At 31.7% G+C, this 23098-nt stretch overlaps 6 protein-coding genes across 9 annotated transcripts in view; 3 read left to right on the top strand and 3 right to left on the bottom strand.

Annotated features, from left to right (window-relative positions):
* Positions 1-198: 198 nt before the first annotated feature.
* Positions 199-8438, top strand: LOC144844168 (serine palmitoyltransferase 1-like). Of its 4 annotated transcripts, none has more exons than XM_078700921.1 (14): positions 199-263; positions 3039-3146; positions 3406-3500; positions 3750-3843; positions 3979-4051; positions 4180-4312; positions 4524-4653; positions 4769-4858; positions 5881-5988; positions 6238-6333; positions 6550-6701; positions 7113-7230; positions 7394-7467; positions 7555-8438. In XM_078700921.1, the coding sequence occupies exons 2-14, from the start codon at positions 3078-3080 to the stop codon at positions 7649-7651; spliced, it is 1329 nt and encodes a 442-aa protein (XP_078557047.1). In that variant the 5' UTR covers positions 199-263; positions 3039-3077; the 3' UTR covers positions 7652-8438. The 4 variants fall into 4 exon arrangements, with proteins under 4 accessions (XP_078557047.1, XP_078557046.1, XP_078557044.1 ...); XM_078700920.1 differs by lacking the exon at positions 199-263 and adding an exon at positions 681-699; XM_078700918.1 differs by lacking the exon at positions 199-263 and adding an exon at positions 1811-2015.
* Positions 8049-10775, bottom strand: LOC144844169 (F-box only protein 4-like). The gene is made up of 7 exons (XM_078700922.1): positions 10301-10775; positions 9792-10003; positions 9316-9533; positions 9093-9168; positions 8729-8943; positions 8431-8597; positions 8049-8187 (listed from the first exon to the last, which is right to left on the bottom strand). The coding sequence occupies exons 1-7, from the start codon at positions 10586-10588 to the stop codon at positions 8107-8109; spliced, it is 1257 nt and encodes a 418-aa protein (XP_078557048.1). The 5' UTR covers positions 10589-10775; the 3' UTR covers positions 8049-8106.
* Positions 10776-10831: 56 nt separating this feature from the next.
* On the top strand, positions 10832-12326 carry LOC144844378 (large ribosomal subunit protein eL37A-like). The gene is made up of 4 exons (XM_078701267.1): positions 10832-10934; positions 11608-11743; positions 11853-11937; positions 12199-12326. The coding sequence occupies exons 1-4, from the start codon at positions 10932-10934 to the stop codon at positions 12263-12265; spliced, it is 291 nt and encodes a 96-aa protein (XP_078557393.1). The 5' UTR covers positions 10832-10931; the 3' UTR covers positions 12266-12326.
* Positions 12327-12872: 546 nt separating this feature from the next.
* The window catches only part of LOC144844374 (growth arrest and DNA damage-inducible protein GADD45 alpha-like), a 115719-nt gene continuing 105493 nt past the window's right edge, over positions 12873-23098 (bottom strand). The window contains exon 5 of the mRNA XM_078701261.1: positions 12873-12882. The gene's annotated coding sequence lies outside the window, so the exon portion shown is untranslated. The remainder of the gene's footprint in view (positions 12883-23098) is intronic.
* Positions 12889-14953, bottom strand: LOC144844375 (armadillo repeat-containing protein 7-like). The gene is made up of 6 exons (XM_078701262.1): positions 14823-14953; positions 14299-14397; positions 14101-14163; positions 13666-13732; positions 13500-13570; positions 12889-13261 (listed from the first exon to the last, which is right to left on the bottom strand). Exons 1-6 carry the CDS (start codon positions 14929-14931, stop codon positions 13062-13064), a joined length of 609 nt encoding a protein of 202 aa, XP_078557388.1. The 5' UTR covers positions 14932-14953; the 3' UTR covers positions 12889-13061.
* LOC144844749 (5'-AMP-activated protein kinase catalytic subunit alpha-2-like) lies at positions 15283-22657 on the top strand. The gene is made up of 14 exons (XM_078701798.1): positions 15283-15382; positions 16512-16653; positions 16776-16869; positions 17151-17295; positions 17594-17681; positions 17868-17937; positions 18140-18297; positions 18417-18519; positions 18956-19070; positions 19452-19525; positions 19720-19768; positions 20057-20214; positions 20713-20884; positions 21240-22657. Exons 1-14 carry the CDS (start codon positions 15301-15303, stop codon positions 21404-21406), a joined length of 1617 nt encoding a protein of 538 aa, XP_078557924.1. The 5' UTR covers positions 15283-15300; the 3' UTR covers positions 21407-22657.

The raw sequence follows: 23098 nt of genomic DNA, 5'->3' as shown, positions 1-23098 counted from the left end.
TGAAGACTCTTATATATCATGTTTCAAAATACTATAGGTGTCATTTCTAGGGACCTTGTAGCTATTTTAAACAGTTTGGTAAGCCCTGCGTTGTTATGCAAATGTGTTTTTGAATTTTTACTCTTTTTTTTTGGCTTTCGCTACATGTATTTGATCTCGTAAATTTTATGTTTAGCGGCTTCAATTTTAATGTAAAAAATGAATTAATTATCTTCGTTACGAGTTACGTGTTGAGAAGAGAATGTATCTCTCATCATAGTTTGGTATGCCGTTCGTTTTTATACAAATGAGTTTGTGCAGGTGTAGTAGGAAAGATGGTATTGTTAGTCATTCGCGGTCAACGCGCCCCACCGTTAAATGTTGATTTTGTTAATCAATGTTGCAACATTGGTAGCGAAATGTCCGATTCTTCATAGTAGTTGGTGTGTATGGCCGCGCCGTCCCAGAATAAACATGTTTTAAACAGATAGTCTCCGATGGTTTTTATATGAGGTTAATGGAGAGTGAAATAAGATCAAATATAGAACATTTGCAAAGATGCCTATTTCCAGACCAATTTCGAAGCTTAGACTAATTCCGCCGCCGGGCTAGGCCATAGAAGTAGAAAACCCCACCGAAAATGCTGAAGTCGCATCTGGATATTGAAATTTTAACATTATCATAATTATCATAGGTGACTATGTATAGTAATAAGTATAAGTAAGTGCATTTCTGGTCTCTATTTTCATTGCTCTGCCTCAACTATGGATGGGCTAGTACTGGAGACTTAATATTTAATTTTATATTTCAATGAATAGGTGCACTTTACGGGGACAAGCTCATATATTGTCCTGGTGAGTCTTATATAGTTTGTTTCATTCAAATCATGTAACGCCATTTTTTCGGGCGGGAACCTACTGTATACAGCTCTTTTTTTCAAAATTGTCTTTGCTCAGCCCCAAGCATGGTGGGGTACTGAAGATTCTTATGCTTGTTGTTTGAAAACATAATAGATGTCATTTTCGGGTATTTTAAACAGTTTGGTATGTGCGTGCGTTGTTATGCAAATGAGTCTGTGCAGGTGTATGGTAAAGATGGTATTTTTAGTCATTCGCGGTCAACACGCCACACTGTTAAATTTTGATGCTGTTAATTATTTACATTAGAAGATGTTTCAAATCATGTAAATAAAATATTTTCCGGGCGGGAAGCTAGCAATAATCTCGAAAAGAACTCCATGTGGAAAAGAAGCCCACTCAAGAGTACTAAAAATGAAGGAGCACATGGGCTTCTTTTCGAGGTTTTATGGCAGTTTGGAAAATGGAAAATAATGCCATGCAACTTTGTTTCTGATTTAAAAAAAGTTCCACTTGACATTTACAATCTAGCCTCAAAATATCTCTCTTTCAAAATAAAAGAAAAACAATATTCATTATTTTCCATTAATGGTGCCAAATTGGGTCCACTTGAGCACAGTGTATTAACATACGAAAAGACTTTATTTCTATTTTATATCACTGCTCCCCTGGTACCAAATTGTCTTTAAAGATAATGCGAAGTGCTCTCTCTGGAACGGAGTTTATTTACAAGAAAAGAAAAAGATAAATTTGAATCAATGTGAATGCCAAGATGTTTCTGTTAATCAGTTTGTAATATGGGTATATACGAAACGATATTAAAAGTAGTGACTTTTATTTATATTTATATCACTGTGCTACCCTGGTGCTAAATTGGGTCCACTTGAGCAGTTACCGTAGTACTATTTCTATTATTGAAGTTAATAAAGGCATAAATGGCGCTCCGTAGAGAAGTAGAGAATGCTCCAGTCGTCAGAATGACGCTCTGAATATACCTCGCATTGCTGATAGGCTTGGCTGTGTAGTTAAGTTTTTTATTTGGCCAAAAAAAATATACATAAAGATTTGTTTCCACAAATATAGGAAGTAGTAATATTAGTAATGTCTACTACAGCGTGGTGGCCATACTTTGGTCCCGAGCCATGGGATTTTCGTGAGCTTTTTCAAGCATTTTTTGATGTACGTAAAATAAGCTAGGCTAGACTCTAGAGAGAGGGCAGGATGAATCTTAAAAGATGACCGGCTATTTTTCGTTGTAACCAATCATTTCGGTCGCGGTGTTATGCATTTAGGTCGCTGCAGTACTTGAGTTTGTATGTAAATTGGCTAATAGCCTAGGCTAGTACAGTATGAAGCGACGTTCGCTAATACAACGACCAGTGTTGCTTTTACTAGTACTACAGTATTACGATAATTTCTTTTCCCTATTGTTTTTGTTTTTTTTTCTCACTACTAGGCCTACAGTCTTACAGACAGTCTGTAAGATTTTATGATGAAATACAGCAACATTTTTTGGAAAGAAAAATAATATTTTGATATATTTTAGAATTAATAATGCAGTAGATTAGTATTTGTTGATTTTTAATTGTTTGCTAGAAATGTGTACGTTAATGAATCTGAGAGATTGATTGAGAATAAATGCGCAATTTGAGTTGAGTATTTTGATTCAAATTGATTTCAATTTGCGCAATAGTTCAAATTGCGGATAACATGCCCAATCAAGGATTTCCATCTGTAAGTGATTAATAAAAACTACCCTTAATTAAATATCTAACATCGTGATCTTGACGGTCCCATCCAATGGATGCTAGCTTCGCATGCATGCCACCACCTATTATATTTTACAATAAACATAGACCAGGGGAAAATGGCAAAAAGGTTTTCTACTTTCTAGGATTTTTATCATATAATCTATATTGTTTTGACAACTTTGTAGCATGACCACAGTGCTGATTTTGCCATTTTTCCTCTAATGGTGTCTGTAGTTATTACTTTTTAAATTAGACCAAGAGATTTGATTTAGATATACAGGTATTACTGTATTTCCCTGTTAGTGTTACTTTAATATTGACTGTCTGATGAAAAACATCCACAACAAAATGTAATTTATTGCCATGATAGATAATGCATGATAATTCAGAAAGGGAGTCAAATCTTAAATTCATTAATTATTTTTTATTTGTCTTGTATCTTTCATTGCAGGCACCAAACTACCATGTTGCCTTTGAGGTCATACTAATCATGCTTATTATATGGCTACTCTTATCAAAAAGCTATGTTATAGAAAATGTACAAGGTCTTACCAAAGAGGTATGTTATAGAAAATGTACAGGGTCTTACCAAAGAGGTATGTTATAGAAAATATACAAAGCTTTTACCAAAGAATCGACTCTTGAATTTTCTTGATTTATGATTGAATGATTTTAGAATTTGTAAATTATGCCTATAATGAATTTTGGAAGTAATATTGTTTCCAATCCCTAGCCTATAAAAAGAAAAGTATATCACCAAATTAAAAAACACACTGTCACTTTTATCAATTTATACAAATAAAATATTTCTACTAAAGGAGGAAGACAATTTGGTTTTGGAGTGGAAGCCAGAGCCTTTAGTTCCAGATACACCACAAGATCACCCTGCTCTACAATATAGAACAGTAACAAAGTATGTACTTTTTTTAACTATGAATTAATAATTGTATTTAATACGCTATTAATGTTTATATCAATACAAATATATTTTCATTCACTTTGAATAAAGCCCTGTCCACACTATCAAACTTTATGTGACAACAAAATGTGATGTAGACTTGATGTCATATCACTACATACCATATTTGTGCATATCACTACTATATTTGAGCTTTAGATAATATCCTATTATTATTATTAATGTCGCTCCTTATTCTTGCAGACAATCTGGTTGCTTGGTAACCGTGGATGGGAAAGAAGGTGTTAACTTAGCAACATTCAATTTCCTTGGAATGGTTGGCAGAGATGAACCAGTGGTAAGTCTCAGAATAAGTGTTATACTTAATTATTTTATATGAATATCATCTGGTATAGTAATATAACACAGACGAGTCTTCAGGTGGTTAGCTGCATGATTTGAAAATATTTTAACCTTTTTTTTTTTAATTTAGAAAACTGCTATAACAGCACTGAGTAAGTATGGTGTTGGATCGTGTGGACCCCGTGGATTCTTTGGTACTATGGGTGAGTTTACATTGTGTTGTATGGTCAATATTTGTACTCAGTCTGTGTTTACCAACCTTCATTATTAATCCACAATATTTACTAGATATCATTTTGTTTATGAAACTTTCTTGTTTATGCCATTTTAGATGTTCACTTAAACTTGGAGAAAGAGTTAGCCAGTTTTCTTGGTGTACAAGCAGCTGTTCTGTACTCGTATGGCTTTTCAACAATCGCTAGTGCTATACCATCATACTCAAAACGTGGTGATGTCATTTTTTGGTATGTATTATAATTGTTTGTATGAACAATGTTGTACTGTAAATAGTTCTACATTTCATATGTTATACAATAGAGAAATTATATATAGATATGTTTGTATTATATTTATTATATTAATAGAATTTATATTGAAAGGCATATACTGTAATCATCATTCAGTTGTAAAATAATGTGTTGTTGTTTTAGTTTGATATTTCTATTGTTTTTGTAGTGATAAAGGCGTGAACTTTTCAATACAGATGGGATTGTTGGCATCTAGAAGTGCATTACGATTTTATAAACATAATGACATGGAAGATCTTGAACGTCTTCTTCAGGAACAAGCCGAAGAAGACAAGAAGGTAATTTTTTTTAATCAATTTTTTTTAAACGAATATCAACATTTAGCATATTGTGTAACAATATATAGTTTATTTAATTTTGTAGAATTAATAATTGTTATGTTTTTTTATTCAGAACCCAAAGAAAGCTAAAGTTACAAGACGTTTTATAGTCACAGAAGCCTTGTTTATCAATTATGGCGATATTGCTCCTTTGCCTAAATTAGTAAGTTTCTATATTTTAGAAAGTTTCTATATTTTAGAAAGTTTCTATATTTTAGAAAGTTTCTATATTTTTGAGTTATTAATTCTTTAAGGATGACCAAATGAATGTATGATGGCTTAACATTAGTTAAGTGACCAACTGACTCTATGAAGGTTTAACATTAGTTAAGTGACCAACTGACTGTATGAAGGGTTAACATTAGTTAAGTGACCAACTGACTATATGAAGGGTTAACATTAGTTAAGTGACCAACTGACTGTATGAAGGGTTAACATTAGTTAAGTGACCAACTGACTTTATGAAGGGTTAACATTAGTTAAGTGACCAACTGACTTTATGAAGGGTTAACATTAGTTAAGTGACCAACTGACTGTATGAAGGTTTAACATTAGTTAAGTGACCAACTGACTTTATGAAGGGTTAACATTAGTTAAGTTACCAACTGACTGTATGAAGGTTTAACATTAGTTAAGTTACCAACTGACTGTATGAAGGTTTAACATTAGTTAAGTGACCAACTGACTTTATGAAGGTTTAACATTAGTTAAGTGACCAACTGACTGTATGAAGGGTTAACATTAGTTAAGTGACCAACTGACTGTATGAAGGGTTAACATTAGTTAAGTGACCAACTGACTGTATGAAGGTTTAGCATTAGTTAAGTGACCAACTGACTGTATGAAGGTTTAGCATTAGTTAAGTTACCAACTGACTGTATGAAGGTTTAACATTAGTTAAGTTACCAACTGACTGTATGAAGGTTTAACATTAGTTAAGTGACCAACTGACTGTATGAAGGTTTAACATTAGTTAAGTGACCAACTGACTGTATGAAGGTTTAACATTAGTTAAGTGACCAACTGACTGTATGAAGGTTTAACATTAGTTAAGTGACCAACTGACTGTATGAAGGTTTAACATTAGTTAAGTGACCGACTGACTGTATGAAGGTTTAACATTAGTTAAGTGACTGACTGTATATAGATTAATTAATTGATTGATTTAATTGTATTTGCATGAAGGTTGAATTCAAGTTCAAGTACAAGGTTCGTATTTTCTTAGAAGAAAGTTTGTCTCTTGGAGTTCTTGGAGATTCAGGAAAAGGCCTAACTGAACATTACAACATTCCCGTAAGTTACATCCCAGTTGTGAATCATATCTAGCTCATTTCATTAATGTTCTTATACTGATTATTTCTTTTATAAATTATAAGCATGTTAATTACATAAAACCATTTGGTTAAGATTTTAGATTTCAAATAATTATCTGTTAAAAATTCAGATACATATGAAAATAGCATAAATTCTATAAATAAGGATGAGATCTATGTTTTATCCAAATGCAGTTTTTTATCTTATTTGTTGTGTGTGTTTTCTAAGGTTAGCAATGTTGACCTGATATGTGCATCTTTAGAGAATTCCTTTGGTACAACTGGAGGATTCTGTGCAGGTACACAATATGTCGTAGATCACCAGGTACGTTGTCAACAATTATTTTTTATCTTTCAGTCTTTTTACAAAGACTAAATAAGTGTAATTGTTGAAGTAGCTTAGATCATGATAGAAAGAGAGGTCAGATATTACATTAATTATTACACTGTGTTTTGATTCAAATTTATAGAAACTGATGATAGTTCAATCTCAAGATTTATTTGTTTACAAACCATCCAAGTTGTTTGTCTTTCTTTCCAGGTGTTATCTGGCAGTGGTTATTGTTTTTCTGCATCTCTTCCGCCGTTGTTGGCATCATCTTCTCTTACTGCATTGGAAATTATGAAAAACGAGCCGGGAATGTTCAAGACTTTACGTCGAAATACAAAGTTAATGCATGAACAATTAAACAAGTAATGTTTGATTTTAATATTTACACCACACACAAAATTAAAGCCATAGCTTGGAAACCGAGTTATTTCCTTTTTCCAATTACAGTAGAACCCTATTAAGGGGATTTTGGGATCTAAGAATATGGGAAATAAAATATCACGATTAAATATTGTTGATCATATTCATTTCCAATATAATGGTTTTTTGACTGGTATATTGCTGTTGCCATCACAAGAATTTCTCAGCATAGATTTTTAGAATGCCACTGAGTTATAAAGTTCCAGGAATTGTTGATGTTGTTTATATCTTATTGTTTGCGTGGCGAAATCAATATGTTGATATAAAGTTGTATTCAGTTCTGAAAAGAACTGTTGAGTTATACTCAATTGGCCTTGGGAGTAAACATGTATTTATTTTATTATTATTTTCAGCATTCCAGGTCTGAAGAGGGTTGGTGAAGATGTGTCACCAGTACAACATTTATACCTAACAAAATCTGTAGGAAGCCACGACGATGACCTCCGACTTCTACAGAGTATTGTAGATAAGGTCAGTTTTATTATGAATAGTTTATACAACTTCATATTTTATTATAAATACTGTACAGACTTAGATTTTGAAATAATTTCATTTTGATTCAAATATTTACTTTTTCTATTTAATTGGATCTACAAAAATAAGAATGTGATACATTATAAACTTACTATTGTAGGCACTTGATCATGGAGCTGTCTTAACAGTAGCACGATATCTTAATGATGAAGAATACAACCCACCGGAACCAAGGTATTTGAACTTTACATATTAGTCAATTTATTGTTTTTCCTTACAGTATTGAAACAGTTAAATATCAAAGTTATATTTGTTTTTCAGTATTCGTGTCGCTATAAATTGCACTTTAACTGAGGAAATGATGACAACTTGTGTTGATGCAATTAAGACGGCTGTACAAGAGGTCCTGGCACAATAACAATGATTCTAAAGATGGGTATATTGATTTTATACAGCAGACATCCTTTTATAGTAGACATTGTCATTTTGTAGCAGAAACACCATGCACACTCACTGTGTGTACATAAGAGTTACACTAGTGGTCTGCAAAACACTAATGCTAATGATGAATATTGTGTATTATTCATATTTGATAGAAATCATTTTTATTGCAAAGGTCGGAAGCATTAAAACAAATATTTATTAACAAAATTGACCAACTGTTTATAAAAGGTAAAGTATTTATTTATCAACACGTGTATGTAAATACATTGATATCTTTACATAGGTATTGCACATTTTTATTATACAAAATAGAATAGTTCTTTTATAAATAATTTACAAATGTAGTTGCAATCAAGACTTTGAAATACTTTGTTATAAAACCTACAGCCTAATTGAGTTAAAGCAGCATATGTTGCATGCACTGGTTTATCACCTGCTGTCTACAGCACCTTTAACCCATTTTATACCATCAGTAACTCCATCTAGTGTTTGTATATTACAGTTGTACATCTGTAACAGAAATGAAACGGTAATTAATTAATCTGTTGACTTGGAACAGTGTACAATATGATCTCCAGTATTAACCTGGTTGCTATAACGTCTATATTAACCTTACTTTTAGTTTATTTCCATCGCTTATTTTATAAAGCTTCTGGAAAACTACTTTTAGATAAAAACTACAATGGGCACAAAAATGTTGTGATAGTGAACTTTTATAGTCTTTCACAAAAGTTATAAAAAATAAAAACTTACTTTCCAAACTCTGTTCATATTGTGAAGTTGTAATTGGTCAGCAACAGTTATGCAAGATACTCTTGTAACATCATCATTTTTAACGCATGATAAAATAAGTAATGGTATTGAAGGATGTGTCCATCTCTCATTCATTATTGTCAATAACTCTGGTTTTCCTTCAGAAACTGCAACAAGCAATACAAATCATAGTTAAACATCTTCAATAGTAAAATATAATTTGCACGTAATATTACAATGGATGCTTTTTATCATCCTGATTCGATAAAATATTTTAATAAATAAAAATCAAACAAACCAGATGTTGTAGCAGAAGTAGAAGCATTCAGTACAAATATAAACGCATCAACCGTTCTACACAGCGCCCTCACTGAATGACTTGCATCAAATGGATTCTCGCCATTATTTTCTTGGTTATCAATTTCAATGTCTTGTTCGTCTCTTGCTGCTGCAGCTACTAACAGCTTATTTCGACTTGCTCGTTGGCTTACATTTTGGTTCTCTCGTTCTTTCCTTTTATGGAAATAAAAATTATGATTAACGTTAAATTACACATATTTAATATGCAATATTTTCATACTATTATGGCTCAGTAGGTTAAATAGATAGATTGGCCTACATGATATCCAAATTGGTTTTTTTTCCATTACATAATTGCTTACCTTGTTCCTGAGTAAAGTGTAATCAAACGAATCTGAAATGTATTTTCCACTTGAACATAGAAACCAGTACCTATACCTGAAAGTGAAAGTAGGTCACAGTAAAAATGGCATTCTATATTGCACTAATATTCACATTACTATTATATAATATTCTCATTACAAAAAAAAAAATTTTATTTTTTAAACATTTACATTTAATTAACTTGGTTAATAATTAACTTACTTCCTGGGAATTCTCCTGGGAAACCACCACAAGTTTTGAAGATTTCTGGTCTTTCTCCAAGAAACTTGCGAACAATGGATGAAGTGTCATCACATTCTAAACCAGGACCAAACATCACAATTTTTGGTGGTTTTTTCAAAACTAAGGATCGAAAAAGTCTTGGAATTGAAAAACGAAGACCAGTGACAGACTGGGCATGTGGACAACATCTTGAATAGCTGCAAATAAAAAGGATTTTTCTTGATTAAAATAAATACTGGTAACTATGATTAAAATATTTGAGTAATTTAATACACTAAAGCTCGGTCTACACTATCAAACTATTTTGACAAAAAAGTGTGATTTGTCCAAATATGGTAGTGATATGCCCAAATATGGTAGTGATATGACATGTCCATATATGTGAACATCACATTTGTTGTCACACAAAGTTTGATAGATAGACAGAGGTTTACACTGTTTGGTCAAATTCTTACATTTCTTTTTGTGAAAGGTCAGAATTAACAGCTCTGTAAACGGCAGGGTTGGTACTATGACTAACGGTGTTCCATTGATGTTGGTCTATGTTCAGTAACCGTTTCCAAAGAAGATGATCTGAACACAAATCATTCCATGTACGACAACTCTGACTAGCTTGACTTAAATCTTGGGCAGTCAAAAATGAAAATATGTGCAGTTGCACCTGTACCTGAAATTTAATGTTTAAACTATATTCAACAAATCTAAAGGAAATTTTATAGAGACGAATTAATAGTAAAGCATTCTAGGTAAAATATATACTGTACACTATTAGTAATTGCTACTGAGTCTGAGATACATTAAAAAAGCAAAAACATAGACCAGGTAAATCAATTATAAGACAATTATTATTTTTACATGATGAACTAAATTTATCTAAAACAATTTAATTATAGTGTATACTAAACTAGGCCTAGACATGTTATAGGTTTTGAAATCCTGTTGTTTCAGTGACTTTTATACTTACAGGAAGGTCCAGAACACCAAATGTATTAAAACTTGTTTCAGTTTTACTTGGTTCAACCATGATTACAATATCATCATTGTACTGGTTCTCTGACATCTGATGGCTAGTGGTGGATTGTCCCTCAGTAGTAGTGTTCCCTTCAATGCCACTTTCACTGTACATGCTTGCGAATAATTTATAAGATGACTGAAAGACGGAATCAAAATCAAATCCCATTGCATTTTCTTGTTTTTGTTGTAAAATTAGCAATTGGTTGACATTCGCAAGAGTTTCCTCATTACCAAACATATTGAGTTGTTAAATGTTTAATTAGTAGCCTACGTTGCAGAACTGAACAAGACCTAACCAGTGAATACAGGAAAAAACATTGTGTCTTACGCTTTTATTGACTGTACTTCCAACATAAAGTAGAGGTCGTGGCAGTGACAACGTGGAAGCATAACATTACGTCATTGTCTTTAAATGGAATTCCCCTTCGGATATTACGTTATTATAATCTTGTCGATTAGACTCTTTTTACATTCGCTCTCTAGCTGTCCACCCATTGGCTGTACTGTATAATGACGTCTAATTGTCTACCTCGTATTACAACCGAGAGAGGTCAGCCTTTTCGAAATTCCCATAAGCCGAAATGGTAAGCATAATTTGTAATGGTAAAGTAATCTATAACAATCACGGTTATTATTAAACATCGATACTTTTTTAGTTCGAAAATGTAATAATAATAAATAATACTTATCTTTTAATCGTTAAAAATGGTTAATTTGTGTTTGTTTTGTAGAAATGCTTGATTGAAATGCCATAACCATTATGCCTAGCTAGAACCACCAGAGGTCATTCGTTCCTCTTGTTACACTGTCCATAATTATGGGCTAGGCTTCGTGACAAATTAATGTCGTAGTCCTGTAGACTATAATTATGGTCATGTAATATTGCTGAGGGAACATTACAAAGATGTCCCAATGCTATGTCCCAACTAGCTAGGCCTAGGCCTATATTATTATTATTAGGTTAGGCTATATTGGTTTTGTTTGGCTGATATTGATAAAGTACTGTCTGAGCCGGCCGGAGGAAAGGCTAGGAGGCCACTCGCACTAAACACAGTAACAGTGCGATTGGTCGTGGTGTGGGGCCTTATTAATTACTGTATTTACACTTGACATTTCATAACAAAAATGTCAACTGGTAATGGTATGCGTCATCTTCCCCTCTTCTCTCTTCTGGTGTCGCCGTATTACTTACTAAAACACTGGTTAAGATTTACTTGATTTTAAGATGTGTTAACATTATTTTTAAATTTTTACCAGACCAAGGGTACATCCAGTTTTGGGAAGCGGCATAACAAGTCGCACACTTTCTGTAGAAGGTGTGGTCGGCGAAGTTACCACATTCAAAAGAAGACGTGTGCAGCATGTGGCTATCCTTCTAAAAGAATAAGGACATGTAAGGCTTGTATATTCTAAGGTTTTATAACATTTTTGAAGCTCTAAATTCATTTCAAAACTGTAACTATTTTGTGTGTATTAAATTGCTCAAACGTAATTTTTGATAGATAACTGGAGTATTAAAGCTAAAAGGCGACGTACTACAGGAACTGGTAGAATCAGACATCTTAAGGATGTGCACAGAAGATTCACGTAAGTTTGTATTCTTCAAATTACAATTAATAAAAACAAATTTTTGGGTGTACAAGATGATCTATTCAACAACTTAAAATCATTTTTTATTTTAACTTTATTTATAGAGGGTAACCCTTCCAGCTGATTAATGGCAGTTGATATTCAGGGCCCCTCTTAAATTCCAATCAAATACATAGAAAAGATAAATTATGTTACAGGGTTGGTGGACATTTTACACTAAACTAATGACATTAATGTTTATATATATTCATATTATAGTAATGGTTTCAGAGAGGGCACAACACCCACACCAAGACAACGTGGAGCAGCATCACAAGCAAAATAAGCAAGATGATAGCAGCATAGAGAACATCTTACTGTATTAAAAAATAAAGTTTTGGCAACTATCTCTTACTCTCATAATGTTTTTGTTTGTTTTGTAGTTTTGTATGCCAGAAAAATCGGTGGTAGAATGTTCCCATATTGTCTAAAAAATCCAATTTTAACAAATTCAATGAGAAATCTGTTTTACACATTCAAATGCTTTTATTGACAACAGTAAATACATTACTATAAATTTGGTTAGTCCTATGGTTCTTGCCATGATTTTGGTAAATTGTTATCAACACCAGGTCTATGCACCCAGTTTGACCTACTCTTCTATACAATGCAACAGATTATAAACTTAGAGTGCAGTTTAAAAATTAAACTATGAAAATATGTATATTAACAGAAGAAAATGAATAGTATCACAAGTTTAACTTTTTGCCGGTGAGAACTATCGATCATGGATATTATGCTTCTATGTATACACATTATGTAAATAATACCACTTTGAAGTCGCTGTCAGTTTTGACAGACCGTACCTCTTTGAGTGGTAAGCGATGGTATAAGTAAGTATACGTTCTGACAGTGGCATTGTGTATTTTGTATACCAGGAACAAAATAGTTTTACCAGCAGCATCAAACATGTGTAAGTATATGGTAGTAAATTGAAATTCTTAAAATATATCGGATTCAGATCTTTAAAATTGTTGTAGCACGTCCAAGTTGAGTACTGTACTTTTTTTGTTGGCTTACTATAAGCAGGGAGAAATAAGTTAGGAACTAACTCCATGCTATAAGGTAATGGGTCAATTAGTTCATTTCTTGTCATGAATTGTTTCTGGTGGTGTGCTGGCTGGCAATGGTATCCCTATCGGTTTTGTTGTTGCTAAACAGCTGTTAAGTTGACTCTCGGTGCAGTAATCTTGCATAAAAACCGTTGCCAGGTTACTAAGACGAGTACTTAAAGATGTTGAAAACCTCTGCATACATGCTATTGTCTCTGGGGCAGTTATTTCTATAATATTGAAAAATATAGCAATTTGCTCAATGACTCATTTAAATAAAATCACAATAGGCCAACCTATAACTAAACACAAAAACATGAGTCGCTATAGCATTGTTTTATCCATTGTGTGAAATGCCAATCAATAATCAATGTATATCACAATACTATATACAATATGAAAAAAAACCCAATTCAATTAGGCCTGCTTGTACTACTATATTATTTGATCAATTACAGGATTAATTACCTAATTTTGATGCTGGTGTTATCAAAAACATTAATGTTGTTACAGCAGAAAGAACCACTTCCTCATTTTGACTGAAATAAAAAAGAAAGTGTTTATGCTTATTGATCACTATTATTTTACAATATTAGCATGTTTTCCCGATAGTACACAATAGATTTTGACTCACTTAGATAGGCATTCTTTTAACATTCGTACTCCATCATTTTGTAATATGTATTCTTTGCACTGTTTATCTGAAAAATGATTGCAATTATGTTTTAACTTGCAGTATATACACAACATCCACAATTGTGTCGGCATCTGGATGTTTCCAATTGAGGGTGGAATGTAATAAAACATGAAATATTAATCAATCAAAACATTTATTTAATAGAGCTTTTTAATTCTTTAAGTTAAATTAATCTTTTTAGTTAATTGTACAATTACTACTAGACAGTCTCATAATATAATACCATCTTTAATCAATTCCCTGTAGCATTTGGCGATCATTATCTTTTATATTTTAATGCTAAATAATATTTACTTTTTTAACTTGTTTATATATTTGGATTTATGTAATTCATTTTTTACTGCAAATCAAAATGTTTTTAATTGTACAAACCAAGTGCAATGTTGCATAAGCCACCAACTGCAAGTTCTACAAGGTTATCATCTGATAATGAATCTGTTGAAAACAAAATAGATTTGTTAAAATTTGGTAGAATAACACCAAATATGTGTGGTACTTTTTAAATTTGAATATTTCAGGGTAAGTCACTCTAAAGCGTTGCTGCAATGTATACGTTAATATTATTCTTACCAAAAAAAAGGTCAATGACATTTAGTTGCTGTAGATACACATAGTTGACGGGATCATATGAAAAATTTGCCAAATTTGCAATCACTTGTCGTTTGTAAACTGTAAAAAAAATCAAACATTGCTTTTATTGAATTATTTAGGCAGGGACAGAGTCTAGAGAAACAAAGGACAGTTTAAACATATAATAAAGAAATCATTGGAGCTCCTGCAGATGAATGAATGTTTAATAAATATGCTTTTCTTTTATTAAATATTATCTACTGGATCTTCTACTTACTCACCTGGATTTCCAGACTTAAATTAAAGTATAATCAGTCTATAAATAAGTAATATTTTTCTTTACTTTTTCTTCTAACATAACTGTATAGTGATGTTTACACTCACTACACAATCAAGATGATATATTATTCAATAATAATAATAATGAGGATGGCCTATCTGCTCTAATAACAGATATAAAGATGACATGAGGAAGCACAAAGATTAAGAAGTGGGCAAAAAAATTGGAAAACCAGATAATTTACTATCGTCTGTTGTCTTTTGAAACTCAGTAACAAGCTGTTGAAGATATTGTAGTCTTCCAACTCCACTGCTTAAACCTTTATCTTTTATATTCTGTTTAGAAGAAAACATTTATTTTTCTTGACTTTCACCCCTCTCCTACTGATAGGTTCTGATCTTCACATTTATACAAAAAACAATAACAAACAACTTGGGGGCGCTGTAAACAGATGACCTTGCAGGCGCTGGATACGTCAAAGATAGGGCGAGGTTAAAAATTATTTTTGTGTAAATATTAATTATAGTTATATCATTTTCAAAGCATAGTTACGTCTACTTAAATTAAAATTCATATTTTTATAGCAACACAATCATTTGATTTAACCTGCACTCATCTCATAATTTCAAAACATTTATCTTCAATTTCTACTACATTGAGATGCCCCTAAACCGTAATCGACTGTCTCTATTTTGCAGATCGAGGGTAAACATGTACACAAGATGTCGGAGAAATCGCAGGTTAAGATTGGGCATTATATTTTAGGGGAAACCCTCGGAATAGGAACGTTTGGAAAAGTGAAAAGTACGTAAATATATTTCTTGATATATTTAGGTTCTAGGAATGTTAACAATTAGGCAAATTATCATTATTTTGGTTGTTAAAATTGAATGAGTAATTTTGTTTGGATCACGAGGTTGGGTTGTATCGTGGAATTGAGAACTGGTGGTGTTATTTTTGCATAACATGCGGACCTGGATGGTGCACTGGGCAAGGTTGCAACCTCCGACTGCAACCACATGTTTACTGTATTTCATATTGCAAGGCCATAAAAATAGAATCTTTAATTTGGTTGCAATAAAAATATATATATTTTATGCAAAAACCTTTGAATATATAATAATATGTACTACTGCTACTAGTACTTCTATACAATGCATAGGCTAGGCCTATTTATTAATAGTATTGATAAAAATAGATTCATTTTATACTACTGACTTTTTTAAAACATGAAAAAATAAATGGGTGCAATTATTATTATTTAGTATATATAAATTATTTTTTTTGTCCTCAGCACAACGATAATATTATAAACGCCGTGGTTAGGATTCCGGCACCGGAACTCAACTGCCCATTGTAACAGATTCCGACAGAAACTTTTCATTGAGAACTAAAACTAAAAAAAAACATCCCTCTAGGCAATGGTGGGTAAAGACAATGATGAATAAAGACGATGGTCAATAAAATACAATTTTTGGAATAAAAAAAAATGTAAAAATTTGATCGAGAATTGAACACTACAATGACCAGCAAAACCTCTAGACCCCTAGCCGCAGTACCACACCACTAAGCCAGCCAACCAGTCGGAAAAATTGGTGTTGAACTGTGTACATGAGGTTATAAAAATGTGCATGCATGAGCGATTTTCAATTGACCAATAAATTGCGTTCATTCTGCCGGAATCCTAACCACTTCGTATTATAAAACGCATTTTTACCACAGGTTTATAAATTAAATTGTTACGTCCGATTTAGGTATCTGGCGTTACAACTGTGTTGATCCCCGTAACTTTAACGATCGACAATAAAAAATGTCCGGAAATCATGATATTCTATCCCTCAAAATCTGGATTTAGGTAATTTTTTAGTGCTGAGTAAGTAATTATAAACAATAACAAATATTCATTTAAATAAAATATTACATATTTTTTCAGTTGGGAAACATCAGTTAACAGGACACAAAGTGGCCGTTAAAATTCTTAATAGACAAAAGATCAAAAGTCTTGATGTTGTCAGTAAAATTCGTCGGGAAATTCAGAATCTTAAATTATTTCGTCATCCGCACATAATAAAACTGTAAGTTTCTAGTTCTGTTTAATATAATAATCATAATTTAATCATATTTAATCATAAGAATATCCTGAAAATACATTACATTGATGGTAAAAATGATATCCATGGCCTAATTTCATTTTAAGGTACCAAGTAATCAGTACACCAACTGATATCTTTATGGTTATGGAATATGTGTCTGGAGGTGAATTATTTGATTACATAGTAAAGCATGGCAAGGTAAAACATTTGTTTTGCTAATTAAACAGTTTGAAAATACTTAAATCATGGAATTCAAGTTCAAGTAATCTTTATTATGTTTTCAACAACTGGTATAAAAACAAATTTGGTTGCAGGTTATGAGACAGAGAAACGGACACCAATTACAAACATATAAAAAGCTATTAGGCATATAAAACAATTTAAAATATAAACAAACATACAAACAACATGGAAACTATAAAAAACATTGTCTTTTTTGCTGAAGTTTCAAATGTTGTCATTTTTTAATATTATTACAGCTAAAACAGCACGAGGCTCGTAGGTTCTTCCAGCAGATAATCTCTGGCGTGGATTACTGCCATCGTCACATGATTGTCCATCGAGATTTAAAACCTGAAAACTTGTTGCTGGATACCAACTTGTGTGTGAAAATTGCTGACTTTGGTAACAACCATTTTATTTATGTTTATTTAATTTGCTGATCATTGAAAATGCATCCCTCTGTAGAGTTTGACGCTCATTATCAATCAGTATATTATATCAGTCTCTGTATGATTGTACTGCAGCATGCCACTGACAGCCATAACAAAATAATATAAAATAGATGGCTTTGTAGAGAGATATGATATGAAAGCATATTTATCCATATATGGTATTGTTTTAGCAATATAATCATTTTAATTGAATAACCATACTACTTCATAGTTATATATTGACTACTATAATGTATTGTTTGTTATAGGTCTGTCTAATATGATGACAGATGGGGAATTCCTGAGGACTAGCTGTGGCTCTCCTAACTATGCAGCACCTGAAGTTATTTCTGGAAAGTAGGTTGCTTCTAAAACCAAATTGAATAAATGGATTTAATAATACCATTTTTTACCATTTGGTCTTCTATACACACAACAACATTTATCAGACTTGTACTGTACAGTATCTCTACATTAAATTGTGCAATTAAAAATACAATTTACTTGACCAAAAAATAATTGATATAATAATGTTATTTGTAGGTTGTATGCAGGTCCTGAGGTTGATGTCTGGAGTTGTGGCGTAGTTCTTTATGCTTTACTTTGTGGTACTGTAAGTCACTCTTTGATAATTGTTAATAATAATATGAGATTATGTTAGTGTTTGATGTTACAAATGTATTGCATTACAGTATGTCACATCACTGGTAGGTTTGTTGTTTACATGTTTTCATAAATGAATGTGTTAGTTGGTGTTTCTGGCTTATTACCAATATTCTGTAGTTTCTTTAGTCACAACCTATGTATATTCACAGCTTCCATTCGATGATGACCATGTGCCAACATTGTTTCGTAAAATCAAAGGAGGCGTGTTTGCAATTCCAGACCATATCTCAAGGTCACCTGTTGTTAGCCTCATTACCAGCATGCTTCAAGTTGACCCACTGAAACGTGCAACAATTAATGAAATCAGGTAAGAAAATCTTTTGTGTGCCTTGTTCAAATGATCTGTTTCCTACTAACCCTTGATTTTGCCATGCAAACCTTCAAACACATGAGTATGGTGTATTTGATTGATTTTATATTACACAGAGATCATGAATGGTTCAAAGTAGATGTGCCAGAATATTTGTTTCCTAGCAACGCTTTGGAGGATAACATCATGGATGTTGATGCCATTAGAGATGTTTGTGAGGTTTGTGATTACGTTTGTGTACCCTTCCACTTTGCATATCTAATAGAAATTATGTATTTAATTGTAAAGGTGTGTGTATATTGTTCTTTATAAATGAAAAACTTTAATTGGTGTACAGTAGAACCTCCATTTTATTAATCTAGGCCTCGCTAGGCAGGCAGGCTTTGCAATGTTTAAATAAAGTGTTATAAATAAAAAAAATCACTGATCTTGTATTTTATATCAATTAAAACAGTCACTGCTGTAGGGGATGCACGTGTGGCCTGTCTCAGAGCCATGGTTTTGTTGTTAAATTGCGCCCTCAATGTAAGAAAATAACACTATTTATGTAAACAAAATTACTAAAATGATGACGTCATCAGTCCTTTTTAAATCCAGGGAAAGTAAAATCTACTGTATTCACAATTTGAATGCAATAAAATGTTTATTATTGTAGAAATTTCAAGTAAAAGAACAAGAAGTACAGAGTGCAATTCTTAGTGGTGATCCCCATGATCAGCTTCGCATTGCTTATTTTCTAATTGTTGACAATAAACGAATCATGGATGAAGGTAACTGCTTTATTATGAGGGCGCCCGTTTTCCATGCCCAAAAGACCTAAACACTATTGGCGTGGGTTCGAGGCTGCCTTGCTCCTAATTCTGGTGATGGAAAAAAGTCTTCTCAGATAGGGACTATAAACTTTAGGATCTAGTGTACACAGTTTTACCAGCACTTTAAAGAACCCATTTTATCAATCGAGACAAGTCCTAGGGTAACCCCTTTAAAATGGTTCACAAAATAGCCCTTGTGTCAGGGGGATTACCACCTACCTGATAGAGCAGTGATTATTTATTATTGGTAAATTCCAGATATACGTCTCGGTAGCCTTCATACATTTTGAACACAGGGGCCTGCTTAAAAAACTATTCATCATCAATTGTTTTTTACAGCATCTAATTCTGACATAAGGGATTTTTACTTGGCGTCAAGTCCTCCACCAAAAGAATCATATTTGGAAGTTTTAGTAAGTACTTAATTTGTTTTTTGACTGAATTCAATTAGTATAAATTATTTATTGTCAGTTGCGACAATTAAATGTGAACATGTTAAAGGTGATTTGTTTATCTGATGCTTAACAGATAAAACAAAAGCTCACGACTCATTTTGTATGGTTAAATGTGGAGGCATTATCTATTATTTTAACTTTCATATTTTCAGGATCCCAGTGACACATCAAAGCTTAAAAGACATCCTGAAAGAAAACCTCGTAAGTAACTTAGCAAAGTGTGAACACTTTCAAGCATGATATCTTCATTTCATTTGTTTTTTAATCAAGGTGTTTTTTCGGTTTTTGTTTATTTTAAGCGAGTCAAGGTTGTAATGTAATATTATATTTGTAATTAAAGGTTTTTTAATCACAGTTCTGTTTTTTTTGTGTATGTATTCCTATAATTTGTATGATATATTATAAAATATTTGTTTTTGCAAATGTATTTAAAAATTTTCTATAGATTTATGGGTCATATAATAAAACTTTTTTATTTTAAATCTGTAGCAAATACACTTGAGCATCTTGATGCTAAAGTTGTAGATCTTCAACGTCGTATTATAACACCTGTTAAAAGATCCAAATGGCATTTAGGTATTCGCTCACAAAGTAAACCACAAGATATAATGGGAGAAGTCTACAGAGCAATGAAAACACTCAACTATGTGAGTTATTTATCAAACATTGACACCGATAATAGTAGTGTATCAGTAATTATTTATTTTATATATATATTTTATATTTTGTTTTAATCTATTTATATAAACAGTGTACATATTCAAAACATTTTGATCTTTACCGATATTGACTGCTTGGTGATAAGCTTTTTATTCAAAAAAGAAATGTTATCCTTAAAACTTAGAAGCTAAAAGAAATAGTTCAACAAGTGATCATTTACTTGTGACACACACATAAATGTAGCTATAAAATACTTTGTATACAAAATGTAAATTTGTTTTATATTAAAGGTTTTATTCTACAGTATTTTCATTCAATAACCTACTCACTGATTTGTTTACTTTTTTAGAATTTTAGAAATGTAATGATAACATTTTTGTAGATACACCTTTCTTTACTAATTCATATTACATCTAGATTGTGTCATCTAGTTGAAGTTTTTAAGAATATTTTTGTTTGACAACACACACTGTTTATTTTTAAAGGAATGGAAAGTAATAAACCAATTCCATGTGCGTGTACGATATCTCAATCCTATCTCTAACAACATGGTTAAGATGAGTCTACAGTTATATCAAGTCGATCAGAAGAGTTACCTGTTGGACTTTAAAAGTCTTAGTAATCCCCAAGATAGTGGACCATTTAGTAACTTTGCAGGTAACTGCCTTTATAGTGCTGTCTATAAGCATATCATCTGCATCTGATGTGACCCTTATGGGAGAAGAATGTTGTTGAAAAGATGTAACATCTAAGTCCACAGCGCCTTTGATCACTTGTTGCTGGAATTGGCGCTTTACAAATTTGTATATATTATATTATTATTAGATATTATAGTGAACTATAATATCTCTATGCTATAAGTAGACTTTCTTTTGTTTGTATTTATGAATGTTCTTATTAGTAATATATGGCAATAGTAGGAAGGTTTGAAACTCCCTTTTAAACTAGGCTATTAAAAACAATCAAGAGTGAATATTATTCAGATTTTAATTGTGTTATTGTTTTGTTGTAGATACAGATAACGATGCAGATGATATTATTACTCCAGCAACACCTACTACAGTAGCACCACTCTCACCAACTACCAGCCTACATTCATTCTTTGACAAGACCAGTGTTCATCATACTTTGGAGTTCTTTGAAATGTGTGCAAATTTAATCACCACATTGGCTAGATAAGGCTTTTGCAACCTTTATAAATGCATTTGTATACTGTACAACACCCTTTGAAACCAACATGTATTCTGGAAGTAATAGTTTTAGAAAAATAGAAGGTCTGTAAATTTAGAAATATTGTTGGATACATTTGTGGACATAGACTTGAAAAGTGTACATATCCTTATGATTATTGAAGACAGTTAATTACAGTTTTCAGCACCAACTTTACATATTTATGGAAATGAAATCATGGTGGTAATATAAATACTTAAATAACAAGTAACTGATTAACGGCTTTGAATATCAACTTTAATCATGTCTTGGTGCTAGTGTCAATATTTGTATTCAAATTTGTCTTTTATTCTATAAATCAAATTAAACTAGAATTAAACTTTTTACCGTGATGAATTTGGTTTTAAGGTTGGTAGTTGGTATAAAGCACATTGAGTGTGAGTTAAGTGTTTTGTGGTGTCTTTTAGCTCCACTATATCTACTTATATAATTCATTGGATACTGTAAATATTTGTATTGATGTTATATCATACTTGCCCACCCTGTATCATCATCATTATGCTGTCATGTTTTTCTCCAGGAATTTCCAAACTTCTTTGCATAGCTTATTTCTCTTTAAAACAGTAAATTTACATAATTGTTTATAATATTTGTAATTCCAATTTCCTCAGAACAGGTAGAACAATTAAACAAATTTGCTATTGTTTGGTGAATTGTATGGTTTGGAAGTAAAACATTGTAATAATAATAATACACTACTCAACTTTAATACAGATTACTGTAGTTTACTATTTATATAAACATTTGCATTGTAGATTGTAAATTTGATTCCAAGTTTTCAAAATATAAAGTTTATCCAATTGAGTAGCAAAGTCAAATCAAATCTCTGTTTTGGGGTACTGTCCAGATATTAGTCACAGTTGTTACCTTAATTATGTACAGTAATTTACTAATACTGTAGCCTAGTTATTCTGAATCGTCTCCAGCCTTTTCTACCACCACGGTCCAGAAGGCTGTAACCAATCCTTGACAATCTTTCTAAACGCTTGTATTTAGCAACATTAATAACATCTAAACTGAAATGTGTGGGCAGTGTTTAACAACTCAACACATGACATGTTAATGGTTATACAGTAATAATATCCTAAATAATGTAAAAAGTAAAAAAAACTTTTGTTTTGTTGTAAATAACAAGAAGTTATATAGTAGATGCAAAGAAATATTATAGAAAGTAATAAAATTCAGTCTGTCAATTATAAATGTTTTTCATATTTATTTTGTTGCCTAAAAAATGTAAAGATAACCATGGTTTTCCAGATGTAGAAGATACACTAAATAATTTCAGATATGAAAATATTAAAGATGTATTGTCCCCCTGAAAAAATAATTCTTAACAATTATTTTTTTTAATATTCCATTTTAATGTAACATAATAGTTATCCACTTTGAAAAAAAATTGGATCGAAAAAAAAATGTATTTACCTGAAAAAAATGTAATTTAAAGCAAAAAATGGTCAAATTGGCTGCCAGCCAATGGATTTTTGGTTGAATTTTACCATTTGTTTTGTCATTTTATAAGTGAAAACATGGTTTTTTTCTATTGAAGTGATTAACTTGATTAAAACTACAAAATAACATATTCAAAGTTTGATTTAATTAATCTTCATTTTTCATGTTTTTGGGGGACAATACATCTTTAAA

Source organism: Antedon bifida, chromosome 6, assembly GCF_963402885.1.
Source record: "Antedon bifida chromosome 6, ecAntBifi1.1, whole genome shotgun sequence".
Lineage (NCBI taxonomy): Eukaryota > Metazoa > Echinodermata > Crinoidea > Comatulida > Antedonidae > Antedon > Antedon bifida.
This window is presented reverse-complemented; position numbering and strand designations above follow the sequence as displayed.

Bases quoted from the DNA above. Each gene is read 5' to 3' on its own strand.
- LOC144844169 (XM_078700922.1), bottom strand. From the start codon at position 10,588: ATGTTTGGTAATGAGGAAACTCTTGCGAATGTCAACCAATTGCTAATT. The intron at 9,534-9,791 runs GTAAGAATTTGA...TTTTATTTGCAG, and splicing joins GACCTTTCACAAAAAGAAAT to CTATTCAAGATGTTGTCCAC. The intron at 8,188-8,430 runs GTAAGTTTTTAT...TTTCTGTTACAG, and splicing joins ATATGAACAGAGTTTGGAAA to ATGTACAACTGTAATATACA.
- LOC144844378 (XM_078701267.1), top strand. The intron at 11,744-11,852 runs GTAAGGCTTGTA...AATTTTTGATAG, and splicing joins TTCTAAAAGAATAAGGACAT to ATAACTGGAGTATTAAAGCT. The intron at 11,938-12,198 runs GTAAGTTTGTAT...TTCATATTATAG, and splicing joins GATGTGCACAGAAGATTCAC to TAATGGTTTCAGAGAGGGCA.
- LOC144844168 (XM_078700918.1), top strand. From the start codon at position 1,938: ATGTCTACTACAGCGTGGTGGCCATACTTTGGTCCCGAGCCATGGGAT. The intron at 4,052-4,179 runs GTGAGTTTACAT...ATGCCATTTTAG, and splicing joins TGGATTCTTTGGTACTATGG to ATGTTCACTTAAACTTGGAG. The intron at 6,334-6,549 runs GTACGTTGTCAA...CTTTCTTTCCAG, and splicing joins AATATGTCGTAGATCACCAG to GTGTTATCTGGCAGTGGTTA.
- LOC144844749 (XM_078701798.1), top strand. From the start codon at position 15,301: ATGTCGGAGAAATCGCAGGTTAAGATTGGGCATTATATTTTAGGGGAA. The intron at 18,298-18,416 runs GTAAGAAAATCT...TATATTACACAG, and splicing joins GCAACAATTAATGAAATCAG to AGATCATGAATGGTTCAAAG. The intron at 20,885-21,239 runs GTAACTGCCTTT...GTTTTGTTGTAG, and splicing joins ACCATTTAGTAACTTTGCAG to ATACAGATAACGATGCAGAT.
- LOC144844375 (XM_078701262.1), bottom strand. From the start codon at position 14,931: ATGTTTTCTTCTAAACAGAATATAAAAGATAAAGGTTTAAGCAGTGGA. The intron at 14,398-14,822 runs GTAAATTATCTG...TTTTTTTTACAG, and splicing joins TCAAAAGACAACAGACGATA to TTTACAAACGACAAGTGATT. The intron at 13,262-13,499 runs GTAATTAATCCT...TCAATATTATAG, and splicing joins AACACCAGCATCAAAATTAG to AAATAACTGCCCCAGAGACA.